Raw genomic sequence first — 19,534 nt, 5'->3', positions numbered from 1 at the left:
TTTGCGACCCACGACCTTCCGCTCCGAGGCGTACGCCCTGCCACTGAGCTACCTGAGCAGTTCCGCGTTAATTGCGCTCAATCGATCACTGTCACACTCCAGCTTTCTGTATTTGTGAAGTCGTATGACAGACTATAGATTTTGCGCATGATTTGGAATTCATTTGGGGTATTTGGGTGGAGCAAAGCCACGATTATATTCAATGCTCCTAACCTTCCAATGCCCCGTTCATGTGTATTAAGTAGAAATTGTTGCTAGTGTAGATACCATGTTCCAGCTTACTTTAAGATACGAGTTTGCAAAGGTTGTTTGGGATAATTACCTTTCCTTAGGGTATTTGCATAACCCGTATATTCGTCTAAGAAAGTGGCTTTGTACCTTTAATGGCTTGATGACAAAGGCTCATAAAAGTCATAATAAATCATTTCAACTAGCCACAATAATATTTTACACACATTTGAACATGTATATCATCAACATAAAATGAGATTTGACAAAATTCAAAAGTACCCTATACTGTAATATGAAACAAGTGAAGAATGTCAAATCTTATTTTATGTTTAAGGCAATGTATTATATTGATGATATACATGTTGAAGTGTGTGTAAAATATAATTTTTGCTAGTTGAACTGATTTAGTATGACTTTAATGAGCATGCTCCAGGCCTGAAATCTCGTTTTTGTCTCTGCTCACCGGAGGTCCTAGCTGGGCACCGTCGTAATATCAATAACAAATAAATGAAATAGTGACCATATAAGTTGAACTACTAGCCTTTAACTTAAACATGTAAATGGACTTACCGCATACAAGTGTTTATCTTTGGATCAGATTGTCCTAGAATGTGAACTATGTTTATCTTTGGATAAGATCGTACGAGAATGTGAACTAGACTCGTTAACATTTTAACTCGTGTCTTTGAATATGTCCATCATGGGTCATAACTATTTGATATCTGGTGGATATTTATACTGAGTTGATACAAGTTTAAAATTGAATACCAAAGTACTGACATACTTTCGGAGGTTAACCAACTACGTACATGTGCATGAAGTGTAAAGAAGTCAACTGACTGCGGAAACAGAAAGACACTTAAAACAATGGATACAAAGTTCTCTGGTTACCCAGACATAGGAAGTATTCAGCCAGGTAGACTCATTAAGTATCGTGTTAGCGTTGACCGGTTTGCTGCAGAAGTGTTACTTCCGGGGTTCTCGTATACAGACTTTGACAAGAAAATAGGTGGTTCGTGTATTGCTTAATTTTCAATGATATTCTTTCACAATAACTTTGCAAAAATAGGAAAACATTTTATTTAGATGTCAGCGTTTAATATTACTAGTGAGCTGATTTTTTCAAAAAAGTATGTGACCAGAAAAAGCATGGTCTCTCTCTCTCTCTCTCTCTCTCTCTCTCTGGTGAAATTTTGTCACAATATTACTCGACCATGTTGTAAATTTGTTTTAGCAATAATACACACCATATTTGCTTCTTTGTTAATATACGTTACTGCACACAATTTGCATAATGACGCTGATGAATAATAACACTTGATGTAATTGTCTTTTATATTTTAGGAAAACTTTCATTGTGGTGTCTAGCAAAGCTATTAGAATGCGTGGGTTCTGTCGTCATTGGTAACTTTTTCGCTCCAACATACATCACAAAGGATACGACTCTTTTCGTAGCGACGCGCAGAATAGAATTCAAACCTCTTTTCTACCAAAAGCGGTTTCTGTACGAAGCCTGCTGTGGTGTAGCTACTCCGCTTCGCTTCTATTATTACGTTTCCCACATAGGAAACACTTCTTATACTGTAACACACGAGTGGATAGACAACAAAACTGGAGAATTGATTGTTAAATCATCGACAAAAGCTGTCCTCGTTAATAAAACAACAAGGAAACCGAAACCTATTCCAGATATGCACGGATTAAACGAGCATCGGCAGTGTATCAAGGATAACACAGTCCTTGAAAAACCTGACCCGGTTGTTATACCAGACAATGCATTCAAACACACGTTGAAAGCTCTACACAGCGAATGTGATTCCAACGACCATATAAATCAAGCCAGTTATGTGTCATGGTGCTCAGATGCAGCTTCTTTGGGCGCTATTAGAGGACACTTCAAAAATTACACCAAACACATAGAACGATACCAAATGAAAGACATAGTGGTGCATTATTTGGGAGAAGCCCATGCTAACAATATTGTCACCGTCAACGTTTGGGAAGGTGGGAAGAGCGGGAAACAGCTTATGTTTGCTGTTCTAGTATGTGAAAAAGTAGTATTTTTTATGCACGTGGATATGTATGATTCTCTTCCAGTTGATGTGTCTCCCCATTTAGAGTCAATGCTGTAATTGATTGTTGTAAATGTGACTGTTCGTATATTTATAAATCTACCAACTGACATGTATTGTAAAGTACATATTATATTGTTTATATCAAATTTTACTGTATTGAGAAACTGCTTATGTACATTTCAAAATTAATAAAAAATATGTTTAAGTTTTACGTTTCTTACTGCACTGGGTTAGCTGACGGGAAATAATTGATTTTTCTTTCGCTTATATTTATTAGACAGTATTTGCGCTGTTTAAACTAATCACGTGCTGAATTATTTTTTAGAATGTAAGCGACATTTACCCTTATGTTACATGCGAATAAAAACAAAAGGAAACGAATGTGTTTTCATCTCATCGGGTGGGGTGGGGGCGTTGCGCTGGGGGCGGCGGGGGAGGGGGGGGTATCAAAATATTATTTAACTGCGTTAAACTGTAGGCTTAGGTTTTCAATACAATCATTTGTCTTTTTGTTGTATTTTAAAGATTACTCCCAAATAAGATTTACCACAATAAATAATATTGTTTTGATTTTCCTAAAGGGATGAACAAATGTCGAAAATAATGGTTCTTATGAAGGATACCGAGTTTGATTTGAAAGAAATGAGCAGAAAACACAGTATTTCCACCTTATAAGACTATAGTAGACTACAGTAAATCTTTAAGCATTCACCAATTAATTATTTTATACTTTTTGCGCTTTCTGTCATTAAATACACGGTTACTATATTCTTATCAGTAATTAATAATTTCCATAAATGCATTATTTAGTAAGAAGTTAAAGGTTTATAAGTCACAATTAATGTTTAAATACACTTGTGTTTGTAGTGAGTGTCACTTAAATGTTAATTAGTTTTGCACACAGTTTTCGTGAACGGCAGGCAGAAATCTGTATAAAAGCATTTCTACAAAAATCAATATTATAACTTACTGTGAAGAAGATGAACGTTGTCGAAAAAGTATACACATTCATTAGGCCACACAACAAATTGATCATTTGTTCTACGGATTTTGCCAAAAAAAAGTGGGAGCGAGCGAGCGAAAAAAGAAACTACTTTTTTTTTAAAAATTATTTAAGGCATTTCAGAGGCGAGCGCAAAGCGAAAAAAAATTTTTTTTATTTTTTTTATTTCTTACCAAATTTATCATACAATCAAGAAATGCTTTTTAATTGCAAACATAGGTTCTCAGTTATGAATGAAAAGGTTTTGATTGTATCACATGATAATCTATCTCAATATTTAACAAATGGCAATAAGATCCAGTGCTTAACTATTAAGTTCAATTTAAACGTGGATATATTGTAAAGACAACATTCCTCATAGTTAACGTGCAGTTATTCGAAGACCAAAACTTTTGTATTCATTCCGTAACTTACTATCACAAAAAACATTTTAGACTTGCCAGAGTAATTCAACATTTGAGCATTTCGAAATATTGGGTCAGGTCTAAATTTGAACCTCTTAAAGCACATGATAAAATTGTAGTGACTTTGACATTGCAACTTCAAACTTCAAGCAGCACCAAACAAATCTGCAAATGTTGCACCGGTCATTATATAAGAGCAGGTGGTGGAATAAAGACGTTTTCCTTTCAAGACCTCGCCTTTGCCATGAACCTGCGGTTTAAGGTCCGTGTCTTGAAAAAAAATATCATGACGGCCTCCATAGCTTTAATGCCCGTAAGAAACAGGCCACTTTAATCACAGGCCACTTTACTGAACTTTCAGTCCAGCCAACCCCGGGTAAATCCACCACATTCACCCGGCTAACCCTGGTATATCCCCGGACCCTGGATGGGGGGAGGGGGATATTTTAACACATTTACAAGTCCTACTATTTTTATCTGTTTATAACAATTATGAGTATATGAAAACTGAGAAATGCATTTTAGAATGAGCTTTTTATAAAGTTGTTTAGCTTTGTCTTTTGGTTGATTTTTTAACCAAATTAAACTGTGCTACTTGTATTAATATTCACATTTTATAAACCATACTTGGATTGGTTTTTCTTTCTACTTAAAGACCGACTGAACTAGTTTCAGTAAGTTATCTGTCCTCTGACGGTACCTTCACCATTTTTACATTCTTGGACTCTGTTAAGGTAGTGCGTGGTTTCCCTGTGGGCCACTCACATTTTTCATATAGGTTTTTCAATTTAAAACTTGATTATTGTAACTGAGATGTGAAAGTTCTCTGATATTTGATAGTTAAAAATAAATTACTTGGAGTTTAGCTTTTTAAACTGTGTTGCTCAATATTTGACACTCGACAGAATTGTTTTAACCTTACAACATAAAGTTGCATTATGGCTTGCCTGAGCAGCTAGGTGTAGCTAGGCATTTGTTAGTTTCATAGTTGTTTTTGTTTAACTGTGTTATTTTAAAATCCGATTTAGTTATTATTTAACACTAAATTTTGAGTACAAAACAATGAATTACTAAAACACACATAAATAATTATTGCCTTCGGCGCTGTGAAACTGTTGTTGTTTACTGAAGACTATAATCCATTGACTATGACACTGATTTTCATTTAAAGCGTGTATTTTACATTACGATAACTGAAGGTTACCTGAATAATACCGGAAATGAATAACAACGGTGCGTCCTGCAAAACATTCCCGACAAAAAAGACTGTCAACAAATATCGGCTGTTTTGCGGTTACCCGGACCTGATTTTGTCCTGACACGATGAAATTTTGCTCGCAAAGAATGTAAAGCATAGAAATACTTTCAAAAAAAGGCGAAGTCGACGTTGCAGGTTTAAATTTTATTTAAAGAACTTCAGGAAGTAGAGGAAATTCAGAAGTAAACAAAAAAATAATATGCGCGGCCAAAAAGTATGTGCGGGCGCAAAAAAATTCTTTTTTTTTCGTTTTTCGAATATTAGTTGCGGCAAATCCGAAGAACAAATGATCAATTTGTTGTGGCCTTAGGCATTAAAAATAAGCATTACTTAACACTGTTAAAACATTTCAATGATAAAGTGAAGCGAACATATGGAGAGGCAATCGTAATAACTCGGCCATCTCCGTTAAACTTCGAGATTCTGTTTTATACTGGCCGCCGGAGGGGTTCCGATTGATGGAGACAGTGAACATATTTTACTGATAATCAAAGTACTGAATTTACTGCAGGGTATGGTTGACAAGTCTCACGTGACCTGAAGAGGGGGATATGCATTGTTCCATGTTAAAGATATTATTTCCATAAACTATGAAATGCCCAGGTGCATGATGTTCCATACTTAAAGGTTTTGCAGCCGATTTCATAAAGAGGAGCGGGCCAGTAGGGGCGTTAAGTATAACACTAAACGAGCAAAACGACTATATAGTGAAATAGTATTTATTGCAGTACCACAAAGAGCGCTGTAAAATGAACTAATATATATATATAAATATATACCCGTCAAAGTTGTAAAATGGTCAGAAACAAAGCTGATAATGAAATGTGCCCATCATGCCCAAAAGATAGTCCTGAGGTTGTCAAAACTCCAGTTATCGTTGACCTGTACATTCACTGCAAAAACTTTGGTAATACAAACTAAGCTATGATATGTTAAGAAGAGTGTCACACCGAAAGTTAGAACTGCAAGAAGACTTCTTAAAATAAGTAATAAAACTAAGGATTACCCGTCCCAAAAAGGTAGTTTACAGTTCCGAGTAAAACCCGTAACGTACCGACCAGATTCCGAGCGTACTAAAATAGCCGATAGATGGCGGAGTGATACGACTGTAGGTTGATGGAATTCAAACAAAGTGGGTACATTAGTTGTGTGGACATGAACAATATATATATTTATTTAATTTTATAACCCTCTGTTACATCTAAATCATCCTATACGATGAAACTATAACTTATTATGCCGCTTATTGCATCAAAGTAAGACTTGTTGCAAACCTTGACCGTTTAAACACTGTAACCATTTTGAAGGCACACCAACTAATCGTTTATTATATAGTTGCACGTGATTTGGTTTCCATAAAAGCCGAATTGTCAGCAAGCTGCACATAGCGATTTGGAAACATTACTGAAAAGTAGTGTAAAGATGACTACATGTCAACAATATCATTTATTTTCGTTAAACTGACTGCGAATATGTTGATATTAGGCCATTACTTGTTTGTAAATATATATGTCCAAAATAGATTAACCATATAAGAGTCTGTCAGTCCTGGGGTATATAGAATGTTGAGTAAAGACCTGTTCTATACAGCAGGCACTTTAATGCAAACGTCATTAGACAAAATGACGCGTCTGCAGGAGCAGAATATTTTAGCCTGACGAAGGTAGCATCTCAACCGCGTCAAAAACTGCAAGGGAATAATAACCATAGGCATCGTCTTTCACAAAAATGACAATAACAAATACGTTTTTATCTCGCTGAAATCTTCCTAATGAACAGATACTGTTGTCCAATATACAATGAAATATCCAGACCCCGTTGCATTGCTCCGCATAGAGACGGGACCAGTTGCCGAATCATTGGTTGACAGAATCCATAGTTTTGAGCGTCATGGGGATCCGATTTACCTCCATCGTGAAGTCTTTTGGCTAGTATCTGTGTGGCAGATATTCACGACACTATCAGGGGCGTACCTAGGCATGCGCAAATACGCTCGGGTGTATAAATCAGTTTTGGTTCCTCATATAAGCCATGTGCTTATATCTCCTACTGGGGACTTAAAACTAAACACTAATGAGTTATATACACAAACAACGTTTTATTCGTTAAATTTGGATTGGCGTTTAGAATGCTTGAACACGGTTCATAATTGTGTTCTTCAAACACAAACAATGGCAGGGGATACCTGTCCCGCTTTCACCTCAAATAACATTTAGAGAAACCAAGACCTTCACATTTCCACGGCTCTCAAGTATGCTGGCATAAAATTCAAACGGTTTCAATAATGCCCCTGACCATACGAAGTTAAGTGCAATGGGTTTTGCGAGCAGATGAATGGCGTACTGCAAGGCTTGCTAAAAATATGCCAGGATAAGCCAAATTACTGTGACAGACATATTTGTCCGCAATGTCGTTTGTGTACCGTAAACTGCGTGATGTCACACAAGCAAGCACATGCTTCTCACCATCAGAATATCTTTACAGACAGTAAGAGGGCGATGCATACATTGTACGTATGAACTATGTACAAATACGTTATTAACCTCCACAACAGATTGGAAGAAAGAAACACCATTACAACAGACAAGGAAGAACACAACAACAAAGTCATTGGCAGTTTCAGTGGTGCCGACGGATGGAGAAGTGAAGATCGGAGAAACAACAATGTGTTGTATTATATCAATCTACAGACGAAATATGAGACAGGATTAAGCTGAATTGTATCAGTCATTGTAGTTGAATAAAAGTGCGCAGAGGATGATGAAAAGCTTTAACGAGTCAATGATGAAAAGCTTTAACGAGTCAAAGGACGGGGGAGATAAGTACTTGTTATTATACATAAAGCCTTACAGGTTGTACAAAAGAGTAGAAAAAACAACAAGAAGGAGACTTGTTGAAATAGTTTTAAACCATACGATCGAAAGTACCAGCCAGTGCGAACCTAGAGAATAATCAACATTATAGGACTAAAGGACTATATGCTGAATTATAGAGCTCATTGCCATAGAACCAGTAAGATTAATCAATATACCATGACATATGCCAAGAAGGTTGGCATTGAGAAAGATGTGCAAAATTTGTTGCAGATTAGGGTCATCATAGAAAAAGGCCGGAAAAGAAAAGTTGGAGTCCAACTCCCCAGTGTACCTTGTACGTAAAAGAGAAAGAAAGAAATATTTTAGTGTCGGGTATAAGCAGTTGAATTCCGTCATGGACTTGGATACAGAAATAGTGGGATTTATTGAAGACATAATGGCAATGCTAAAAGACGAACGATTCGTCACGAAGATATATCTCACCAAGGTTACTGGCAGTCAGAAGTCCACTGAATATCCCGACTCATGCATGAGATTGTTCATGTGAGGATCTAACTAGTATATGCTTTTTGGAATATTGAACGCTAGGGTTATAAGGAAATGCTACGGGATGTAAAGTGGCAAATACTTACGTATGCTACATATTTGACCATCCTACAATATGGGACCAACTAATCATTATAACATATATTATTTGTCGATTGCGAGCCCTAGTGTATTTCATTATGCATTTTCCGTAAAATATTTAAACGCCGAGTTCTATACTGAGAACTCGTTTAGCAACATCTGATTGCTTCTGGCGTAATAGTAGTTTTACTGATACAAATACTTGCCTGGGTTACCTGCCCTTACCATTTCATTATCTATTGTTGTGCAGAGTACGCTAATACCAGCCAAATACAAATACGTAGATGCATTTGACATTGTTGTATCGTTACAATAACATACATATGAACGAACTACTTTTCTATTTCATACTAATAATAGTATACTAAAACTTTAGAAAAAAAGAAGTTAATACGCAAAGCTGTGTATCAATATATCCATTGAATAATCCCAGTAGATATGTCAGTATGTCGCTGTCCATTGTGAGAATCGAGTGCCAACTCATGTGTCTTTTACTTAAATCAGGTTATAATATCCGTCATTAATCGTCCGCCGCGTGGTATAAAGTGAATGAAGTGAGTAGTTTAAACTATTTATGTGGTACGTTTAGAAACTGTATCCGGACGAACGTAATTTACTGCTGAAATAATGTAATATTTCAGACCAAATTATTGGTCTTATACTTGATCATAATTATAGCCATTTTATTTATTTCGCGTTACTCTGTATTTATTAAACATTGGGTTCAATTTAGTTCTCCTAGTATTGTCATGGATTGTACACTCAAAGATTAAATTTAGATCGTTCTTCATTATAAACTCTATAGTGACCGTGTGCGTACTACATTTTGACCTGCGGTTTGAAATGGATGTTTGAGTTAAATATTACACACATTTAGATCCACGTAAAGGTAGGTGTTGTGATTACTGCTATTCGTGTTTGTAGTTAGTATATATATGTATGGTTTATATTAAAGGTAAGTTAGTCGCGGTAAGATAACAGTTACTTTGTCATTTTTGTATAGATTTATGACAAATATAAGGTGTTTTTTATTTACAATTGTCAATTATATATTGGATTTTGTTCGATTTTATAGAATGTTGAAAAATCGTCGAAAAATCATGAGTAATAGTTGTATTGTGTCCCATGACGTGATAAGCAGCCATAGAATATGTTGTTTTTTTTTCATTTTCAGGATCAAGACTGATTTTAACCATCTGAGGCCACAGGCAACTATTTAAAGTAAGTCAGGGACAGCTGTTAGGGTCTGCATCATACATTCAAGTCTCTGTGCTTTGTTTAAATATTATAGCATATCCATAATGTTCAGTTTGTATAGTAAGTCTCTTCACAAAACACATGCGCTTTCTCACATCCATTTCTACATTTAATATGTTTTATTTCAGCATTGAGACCTTACAAGTGACTAAAGATGGACTCCAAATTCTCCGGCCTACCCGACCTACGGACCATACAACCTGGTAGACTCATTAAGTACCGCATCAGCGACGATGGTTTTGCTGCAGAGCTACTGCTTCCGGGTTTAACGTATACAGACTTTGACCAGAAGATTGGAGGTACGTATTCGGTTATTTGTTTTAAAACAGTATTTATTCTCGCAAATATAACATGTTATGTACAAGTAAAGTTATATCACCGATATTAACCCTGTATAATTATATATGACTCACCTGGGTCTCCACAGGGTCACATCCGATGTAAACAAAAAATGTAAGTGACGATAATTTCTATAGAAAAAAATTGAAAGAAAATATATGAAAATACTTACTAGCCTATTAAAGACTATGCTATTTTTTGCTTCTATACGTATGAAATATTTTAGATTTGTTTGTATTTAATGATGCAATCCTTGCCCAAATTTTCAGCGTTGCATCGTTCTCCAAAATTCCGTTAGTTTTGACCAAGGATTGCATGATTAAAGTACAAGCAAAAAAGCAGAAAATAGCATAGTCTTTTATAGGTTTTCAGATCCTTTCTGTCAACAAAAGTTTTTTAGAAATTAACGTCACTAACTTGGTTGTGAATAGTGGTGACCAATGTGAGTACCCCTTTAAGTCATGTGATTCCTCATCCCAGAAAAAAAATCACATGGACATAGAACGTACAGGGCCGAACCAGCTTCCATAATGTCTTAACAAAAGTATTAGTGTTTTAATATATAAATTGACATTATCAAAAAATCAATGAAAATAAAGTATTTCATAATTATAATAATAAGTTATTTTATGATATAATCAGTGAGAAACTTCACTTAAGAACTGGCCTTACGTTATGAATAGCCTTAACATGTTTTATGAATACCAGCCCAGACACTTTATTGACCAATACACGAATAACATATACTATTACGCTAAATTTTTACTCTCACAGGTAAAATAGGATTGTGGAATTTTGCAAAAATACTGGAATCCGTGCGGGCTTTGTGTCTGCGTAATTTTATAGGACCAATGCTATTCTCCAGGGAATCAACAATATTTCTCGCAACCCATTCATTTGAGGTGACACAGCAGTACCATTCCAATTTTTCTTATGAGAAATCGTTCGGCATGGACATGCCAATGCGATTCTCGTTCTATATCTCCGATGTTGGCAGGACGTCATTCACTTCAGCCATTGAATGGCGAGATTACGTAACTGAAAGGTTGTTAGTGAAATTGGTCTCAAAATCCGTTCATGTAAGCAGGAAAACTAGGAAGCCGATTCCTATCCCTGAATGGGTGTCAAAGGGAATAGAAGATCATTTGAAGTTAGTAGCTAACCCAAAGAAACTTCAGAAGTCTGACCCTTTGGTAATCCCAACAACAGCCTTCAAGTACAAGGTCAAAACTCTACAGAGCGACTGCGATTCAAACTTCCATATTAACCAGGCGACATACTTGAGATGGTGTTCCGATGCTTGGTCAGCAGCGGCTCTAGCTGGCAACTTGAAAAATTACAACAAACACATAGAACGATATTGTATTAAAACAATGGATACCCATTACATTGGTGAGGCGTTGGCCAATGACATCGCAGTGGTCAATGTTTGGGAGGATGACCTGGATAGTCGGAAACTCATTTGTGCAATACAAGTGAACGCAAAAGTCATCTTTACGATGCGCATAGATTTTCATGACATACCACCAATTGCTGTTTCACCACATTTGGTTTCAAAGTTATAATTAAGTACTAGAATTAGATGTTTCCACGAGGAAAGAAAAGAAACTGTGATACATTTGTAACACATATATTTGAACGACATGAGGAGTCACGTATTCATTTTTTTTTACAGAATTGTGGTGTGGTGTGGTGTGGTGGTGGTCGTAGAAAACCATTTCGTGACACCAATGGGCTTAATGTACATGTATAAACAAATAGTGCTTACGGATTTGCCACTGACTAGATTCATCCGCTACGAACTATCCTTCAAAGGTCCTTTTAATAACGTGTAAATCCCGCTCAATACCAAATGAAAATCATTTTTATGTCGTTTCAGGCAAGATGAATCTCTGGTCATTGGCAAAACTGTTTGAGTCAATACGATATGTTGTTCTACCGAATGGATTTTGCCACTACAACAGGCTTAAGGACGTCGGTCATTCTATTTTCAACGCGGAAACATCGTATCATTTGTCAGACAAGGGCAACAAATTGAAAGCTCAAACCCATTGGGGTACCAACTACCTTATGCATGCTCATCTGAAGGTGTTCTATGCCGGAACATCAGCATTCAGTTTTGAAATAATTGTAAGGGAGCACGAAACTGGGGATTTTCTTGCAAAAGCTTTACTTACATTTGTTTACGTCGATTTTAAGACGAGAAGACCGGCAACGTTCCCTGATTGGTTCAATAAACTTAAAGAAAACCAACATTTTGGCCCCCCATCTCCAAGACTTGCCAGACCAAGCATTCCATTAGACGCTTACAAGTTTGAAATTCAAGCAGCGTTTAGTGACATTGATTTCAATGGTCACGTTAACAACTCTATTTACATCAAATGGTGCACAGACGCAGGAACGGAAGCTGCGTTAAAGGGACATTACTCTGGTTTCTCAGAAAACATCGGAAAATACCCGATGGATGTGTTTGAAATTAAGTATTTAGGGGAAGGCGTTGTCAGCGATGTTTTCGAAATACTCACTTGGCAAGATCAAGAAAACCCGTTCGTGCTTCATTTTGTGTTCACAAAAAATGAGAAAGTTTCGGTGGTTGTCCGCTTCCAGTACAAATCACTCCAGTTCAGTGCAAAATTGTAGAGTGTAGTTTAGCAAGGAGTATCCTCGACGCATGAAAGACTTACATTTGTATTCCGATTGCTTTTACATTTTTTGATGTAGTATCTGTTTTTTTCTAGTTTTTAGAATATATAAAGAACAAAAAGTATTCGACGCATTATTTGATATCATCATTAATCTAAGAAAATAAAATCAACTGTATATCTAGTAATTAAATTGTGAAAAAATGTGAAATGCTAAATGTCTTCTCTTGTTAAACTCAAGAAACATTGACATGAACCGTGTACTTTAAATTGGCATATGCAGATCAAATGGCTGTCTGAGTTGCTTCCGTGTGTATGTATTAAAGTTCAATTGATAGGTCACACTTTCCAAAGCTGAAATGGTTTGTCATGTGTTTGTATCCATAACATCAAGCCAATAATAGCTGGCACGGACAATGAGAAAAGTCATGGGTAGAACTGTCACAAACCCGTGACAAATATCCCGAATCGTGTTTAGTCAGATAGATATCATATCCGTGCGTATATCATAATTGATCAATGTTGGGATAGCAAACATTGCTAGTTAATGCATATAATGTTGCATAAACTTTTAAGTGTAACCATGACATTTGAACTGACGACACCTCATTCAATAGAGCTCTACTAAACAATACATTGAAGTTTGATTAAAACCTATTCATAGCTGCCAAGCCATGTCTCAGATTAAAAGTTGTTGCTTTGAGCCTTAACCTTACTTGGCCTTGCTTTAGTACCATATAAATAACGTTAATAATAAAATCCCTCGAGTTGTAACCAAGTTGTTTCTATTATTCTAATAATATCCCTATTTAATTGTCTTTGACCCTATATTGAAATAGTGCCATAAAACTATGTCAAGTTTAATTAAAATCTTTTTTTATAGGTTCAATGCTTTGAAACCCCTATTGCCTTTGTGCCGAGATCAAAACTTCTATGTGTGACTTACCTAATCATGTTCCACAATTTTGTGAATATTAATTAAAAGCCCATGAACATTAACAATGTTATAGGATTAATGGACAAATTAATGGACAAACAGACGGACAGACAAATTCCTGTGAACAGTCAAAATTATTTCAGCTGACTCTTCTTGCATTTTCTTCTCACTAATGGAGGACATATTTTCAAATCATTACCTCTTTCATCTTGTTCAAGTCAATTATATTATTTTTCTCCATATTCAGATGTTGTTCAAATAATAGATGATTCATGACAGAGTGTTAAGAAACATCCTTCACCATTTGGTTTGTTTATTTTTTCAGAAAAGTAACAGAAATAGATTAGTTCAAATTAAATAAACATATAAAATCAGTCAAAGAGGTTTTAAGCTAATCCAGTAGACAAAACAACTTCTTAAAAATATTTTTTCACGATGATATTACAGACATGATTTAAAAATCACTTCTGAACACTTAACCGAACATGGTACAACTATCTGTAGAGATACAAATCAACATATATTTTTTTTTAATTTAACAAGAAGTAAGAGATGATCTAAAAGATTTATCTGGACATAGTTATATGTCAATTTTAACTAATTATTATCTGAATGTTTAGTAAGCTGAACAGTATCATCAACAATCTCAGAGCTGAATGCACTGAAGTGTTTGCATAAACCTTCTTACCAATCATGGGATCTCCGTTTGATGCTGATTTAATAATTCTGGATGCTCCTGACAAAAGCGATGCCTTAATTTCCATTTAGTCACTAATTAGTTTATTTAAGTATGTTTTATGGAAGTGTGCTCATGTATAAAGGCTAAAATAGAGACATTTGCGTTAACACTAAGAAAGTATGTATTCATTGTTTGTCTACTAAACAATTAAATAGGCACTGGATTGCACATGGCTAATGCAGACCTAATTCGTTGTTCAGTACACATAGAACGAACACTTTATATATTTCTTGGTTGATTGCACCAAATCTGATCTGCCAAAAAGGCTATTTGATAGAATACAACATCTGATGCATCTATAACATTTGAAAATCACAGTTCTAGGGGCACTATCATCATGCTGCTGCTTCCTCTTTTGCCTTGTGGGTGATGATTCCTTTATCAACAAGATCTGGAATTTCTACAGCCAACCATGGCCCAAGCTGAAAATAAATAAATTAAATAATGATATTAATCTAATTTTACTTTTTATTGAATGAGTTTAAATTTTTACAATAGTGCAAATAGTACAATTATCAGTGAATGTAGTGCTTATTTCAACCAGTGATATATATAGATACTTCCTGAATCTAATTATAATAAATTTAGCTTAATCAAAGGATAAATCAATTGAACTTCAGTTTTGTCCAATGTTATTTGCTATCAATGTATAGTGCAGAGTAAATCAGACTGCGTCAGTTTAAATAAGATATCACCAGAATTTGCCTGTTAATTTATTATTTTTTAGATCACTAGGTAACTGTTACAACATGGTAGACCTCTGACTAAAAAGTCTATATTTTTGTAACACAAACATTTACCCCAAGAGACATAGCATGGGCAATTCCAAACTTGGGAACATTTCTTGCCCAAAGAGGCTTAAAGTGGTCCGTCAGGCAGATCTTTCCTCCCCTGGAAAACAGCAGAAGTTCAAAATTACATGGGATAATTCAATACCTGAGCACCATAAAATAATGATACATTAACAAGTTTGACATACTTGAGAAAAATACTTCAAGAGCATTGAATCAGGGGTGTAAATATGAAGACCTGTTCTCCTCTGGAGTTTTTCAAATTCTTCAATGTGCATTTTCTGGCATATTAAAGACTCAAAGAGTTTGTTATGATGATATTGTACGGGCCAAGGCTTGAAGTGAAATTACCCTAGTGTCTGAACAGTATATCCAGCATGTAGTTCCAAGTTCACATATTAAGACTGATAAAATTCTCAAAGATATGGCATACTTGACACAACTCTTCCTGATGACCTTATAATGAATACATTTTCAATGGCTAATATCAACTATTAATTAAATTCCATAAGAGTAACATGTATTAATGCACCAGTCAATTGTAACCACGGCCCCCCAACGTCTGGGGAATAGCGGGGACTTTCGGTCCAGCCAAGCCAGTCCCTACCCTGCGGGGATGAATTGCTGGTAAAATCCCCGCCAAATGCCCCCGCACCCCAGTGTTCCTAGAGAGGGCAGATTGCCCGCTATTTTTGGCACGAACACAAAACCAACGCCTTCACCCCGCACTGCGGGGCCACCTGGAAGGTAAAAACACGGCCCATTTCCCCGTCTATCCCTGTTATACCCCCGGACCTGGGGGGGGGGAGGGTGTTACAATTGACTGGTGCATAACCTCTACAAAATACACAAAATTACTCTTACCGATACATTTTTGCAGTTTTCCCGTCTAATTCTGGTAAAGCTATTTCTGGCGCTGTTGTTGGGTAGGTGACAGGAATCTGCAAAAGTTTAAAGTTTATGTATATTTTATAATATTAATTAGTATCAGTCTGCAACATATCATGCTTGCCAATGTCTGTGGCAAGTAAAACTTATTTCGGGGAATTACTTTCCCTGAGCAACTTGAAGAAATGGCAAGTGATATATCTTGCAATAAAAACATTGAATTAAACATATAAGAAAATCAATGTATTAATTTGTCTAATTTAGTAGTCCGTAGTCCTGTGACTATTGTAAGGGAAAACATTGAGAGATGTATTTATATCATGGTTCACAGTAGGAACAATTTTTTTTATAAATAGGTTATGCCATGCGATCATAAAAATGAATTCTTCATTTCATTTTAAATGGTCAAATCCAAACTTCGATTTAAAACACACTTACATCAAATTCAACATCAAACTCATACTTCAGCAGGTTGTGGAAATACCAGCACTTTCCGAACCAACGGGTCCCCTCTTTATTTGACTCCAAGCGAAACCAATCATTGTCTGAATCTTTGTTATTCTGTACATACTGAAAAAGAAGAAAACAGCCCATTTTTTTGCATATATTATTTTTTCACTGCTTTTGCAGACTGCCTAAACTCGGTCCATATACCTGAAGATTTAAACCCAATTACATTCTCTCAGATTTTAACTACTTTGCAGAATATAACCCACACTCCTAACCAGAGACAGACTCAGACTCTATACTATCTTCCTTTTTCCCCCGGATAAGTGTTTTATACTTCCCAATTGACCCGAATTGCAGTTGACCATTCAGAACTGTTTCCTAACTACCCCTTAATAGTTTAACGATATCATGTGATACATTTCACATCATGTGACAATATTTTTTAATCAAAGTGTTTTACTGGCTATCACCACAAAAAGGAGCTTGTCAATCAATAGTTTCAGTGATGAAAAATTTAGCTAGACCAAACCCCCTTTAATAGGATTTTAGTAAACAAGGTAATTAAACTAATTTCTGGACAGTACTTAAAATAGCCATCAGCGGTTGACCATAGCCGTAGCCGATTGATCTGGTACCAAGTAAAGTATGTGTTTAGCAAACGGCAGGTCCTTTGATAATTATTATTCGAGGTTAGCAAAAGGCAGGTCCTTTGATAATTATTATTCAAGTCTTAAGGCCATTCTTAGCATATGCTAAACCGATTGACTGTTCCATCTATTCTCAGAATATCTAATCGACACCTGCCGGTAACGGTAATGAAGCTCCAATGAAATAAACGCTATGGCATTTTGACCACTTAGAAGCTAAAGATAGGAATGATGACCTAAACAGAGATGAATTAATATTAGTGAGGGTCATTGTGTTACACACGTTAAAGGTTAAAGGTTGACATGTTAAGGCCCTCATACTGACGATGGTGCTCTTGTAAAGCTCATAACTTAATTTATTTTCAAACCAATTGTCTCTAAATAATGTTCATGACTCTCAGAAAAGTTATTTTTGGGGCCCTTTGTAGGACCGAATTTCCTCCCAATTCGCCACATGAAAAAGTAAATATTTTGGCTACCAGACAAATCGGCCCCTTACCAAATCGGCCCCTAGTTCAAACGGTTACCTTTTCGGCCCCTTACCAAATCGTCCCCATCACGTAGACGTTTCGGCCCCTGATTACCGAGACGTTTCGGCCCTTATTTTTATTTTATTTTTTTATTTCTAAATATAAGAAAAAAACATGTAATTTCATTTTTTTTTATTTTAATAGACAAAGCTATACTGTATACATGCATACAAAGGTATAGATAGAAATAGATTTAAAGAAAATATCTGTACACTTGAAAACATGTAAAGATTTTTTCACGAGATAATTTTATAAAACGAAATAGAGTTGAAGAAGAAATGTTTAAAAAATTTTTTTTTAAATAATCTTTAAATATTATACACAACTATGTTGCTAATAATATGTATAATGACATGTCCATTGTCTAACATCAGTCTTGACCAAACACCAGATGCCTTTTAAGATGGATATTGATGGATAATGATTTATGAACAGAAGAGAACAGATATTTTATAAGAACTATTATACAGTACATCTTCTTATTAACTACAATTTAATAATAAAAAACAAACACATGGAAAGAAAGTTATACATTTTATGAAATTCAGTAATTTATATTCAAATCAGGTAAGGATGAAAAAAACTATTATTAATCTTATATTGAATACGTATGCAAAACCATACTGGCTTAAAAGGTGTTTTTAGACAGACGGTCTTATGGCGAATTGTCATTCCACAGAGGTATCAGGCGTTGGTATTGTGACACTTTGTGTTTACAAGCTTATAAATACGTCTACAAGGATTGTTCCGACTTTCCCAACCGCTAATTCTCACACTTACAGAATAATACCAATCAACTGTAAATAACATTAACAAATTAAAGACAATTATTCATTCACACGTTTTTGAATGTCTTTTTCACACCCACAGTTTGCCTTGCAAAGAACGCATGGTTCAACAACAATTTTTCTTTGAAGTCTTTAATGATCAATTAATAATTAACAGTTAAAACAAATAAAATTTCTCAGATTTTCTAACATTTTATATTAAAAATCAGGGTATTTTTTAAATCAGTCATATCATTGTTTTTCATGCATATTTGTCTATTTGTAAATTTAAATATGTTATTTACAACTTATTTACAGATCTCATTTACATTTATAAGAAGACCTACAATGTTTTACTTTATACTCAAGATAAAAAATAAAATAAAATAAAGGGGCCGAAATGTCTCTGTTGAAAATCACTAAGGGGCCGAAACGTCTCGAGTCATTTTAATTAAGGGGACGAAATGGCAGGGACGAAACGTCTTAGGGGCCGATTTGGTAGTAGGCCGATTTGGTAAGGGGCCGATTTGTCTTGATCCCAATATTTTAAAGTGCCATTCATGAATATAACCATAAGTCTGTTTAAAAAGGTTTGAAAACAAGTTGAACATTATATGAAAGATGCTAGTGTTATTCCCCTTTTTACCAAAACGACGCAATTTTTCCCTTATTAAAGGGCCCAGCCATCATTCCCTTCAATTAGTAAGTTTAAAGTGGAAAAAAAAACACTGGAACAGTATAATTTTTTTTATAGTATCAGAAGATGTGCAACTTCAATACACTTCCATCAACAAAATGGATATGGCAACATTCTTAAAATTCCCCTTATACTTGAAACACAACTTCGTTACTCTTAAATCGTTCATTTCGTCAGCATTTTGTAATGAAATCACTTTGTTTTGACGTGGCGTTTTGATTGCCGGCAACATATGTGTGTAGTTTTTAATTGATGCCAACAACATTTTCCAACATAAAACATACTTTTATTAAGGACTGATATTCCTCCTTTAGTCTTCCAACCCAAAGTTCCCCATCTCTAGGTCCTGCCTTTGTTTTAAGCAAAGGAATCTGAGCCAAACTTTTTTTAGTTGCTTCGTCCACCATACTGCTTCCGGCAATGAGAAAAACGTTTC

At 35.4% G+C, this 19,534-nt stretch overlaps 3 protein-coding genes across 6 annotated transcripts; 2 read left to right on the top strand and 1 right to left on the bottom strand.

Annotated features, from left to right (window-relative positions):
* The first annotated feature begins 736 nt into the window (after positions 1 to 736).
* On the top strand, positions 737 to 2,511 carry LOC128235280 (uncharacterized). 2 transcript variants are annotated; one of them, XM_052950092.1, is made up of 2 exons: positions 737 to 1,147; positions 1,576 to 2,511. In XM_052950092.1, exons 1-2 carry the CDS (start codon positions 1,099 to 1,101, stop codon positions 2,361 to 2,363), a joined length of 837 nt encoding a protein of 278 aa, XP_052806052.1. In that variant the 5' UTR covers positions 737 to 1,098; the 3' UTR covers positions 2,364 to 2,511. The 2 variants fall into 2 exon arrangements, with proteins under 2 accessions (XP_052806052.1, XP_052806051.1); XM_052950091.1 differs by having other exon boundaries at positions 737 to 1,243.
* Positions 2,512 to 8,876: 6,365 nt separating this feature from the next.
* Positions 8,877 to 12,973, top strand: LOC128234964 (uncharacterized). Of its 3 annotated transcripts, none has more exons than XM_052949611.1 (4): positions 8,877 to 8,968; positions 9,589 to 9,635; positions 9,800 to 9,970; positions 10,785 to 11,885. In XM_052949611.1, exons 3-4 carry the CDS (start codon positions 9,826 to 9,828, stop codon positions 11,573 to 11,575), a joined length of 936 nt encoding a protein of 311 aa, XP_052805571.1. In that variant the 5' UTR covers positions 8,877 to 8,968; positions 9,589 to 9,635; positions 9,800 to 9,825; the 3' UTR covers positions 11,576 to 11,885. The 3 variants fall into 3 exon arrangements, with proteins under 3 accessions (XP_052805571.1, XP_052805570.1, XP_052805573.1); XM_052949610.1 differs by lacking the exon at positions 8,877 to 8,968 and adding an exon at positions 8,982 to 9,303; XM_052949613.1 differs by lacking the exons at positions 8,877 to 8,968; positions 10,785 to 11,885 and adding exons at positions 8,994 to 9,303; positions 11,890 to 12,973.
* Positions 12,974 to 13,889: 916 nt separating this feature from the next.
* LOC128234826 (ubiquitin-fold modifier-conjugating enzyme 1) lies at positions 13,890 to 19,534 on the bottom strand. Its single transcript, XM_052949357.1, has 5 exons — positions 19,383 to 19,534; positions 16,446 to 16,577; positions 15,984 to 16,060; positions 15,129 to 15,219; positions 13,890 to 14,750 (listed from the first exon to the last, which is right to left on the bottom strand). Exons 1-5 carry the CDS (start codon positions 19,503 to 19,505, stop codon positions 14,664 to 14,666), a joined length of 510 nt encoding a protein of 169 aa, XP_052805317.1. The 5' UTR covers positions 19,506 to 19,534; the 3' UTR covers positions 13,890 to 14,663.

The sequence above is a fragment of the Mya arenaria genome, chromosome 5 (genome assembly GCF_026914265.1).
Source record: "Mya arenaria isolate MELC-2E11 chromosome 5, ASM2691426v1".
NCBI lineage: Eukaryota > Metazoa > Mollusca > Bivalvia > Myida > Myidae > Mya > Mya arenaria.
The sequence above is the reverse complement of the archived record's forward strand: the minus strand, read 5'-3'. Positions and strand labels throughout refer to the sequence as shown.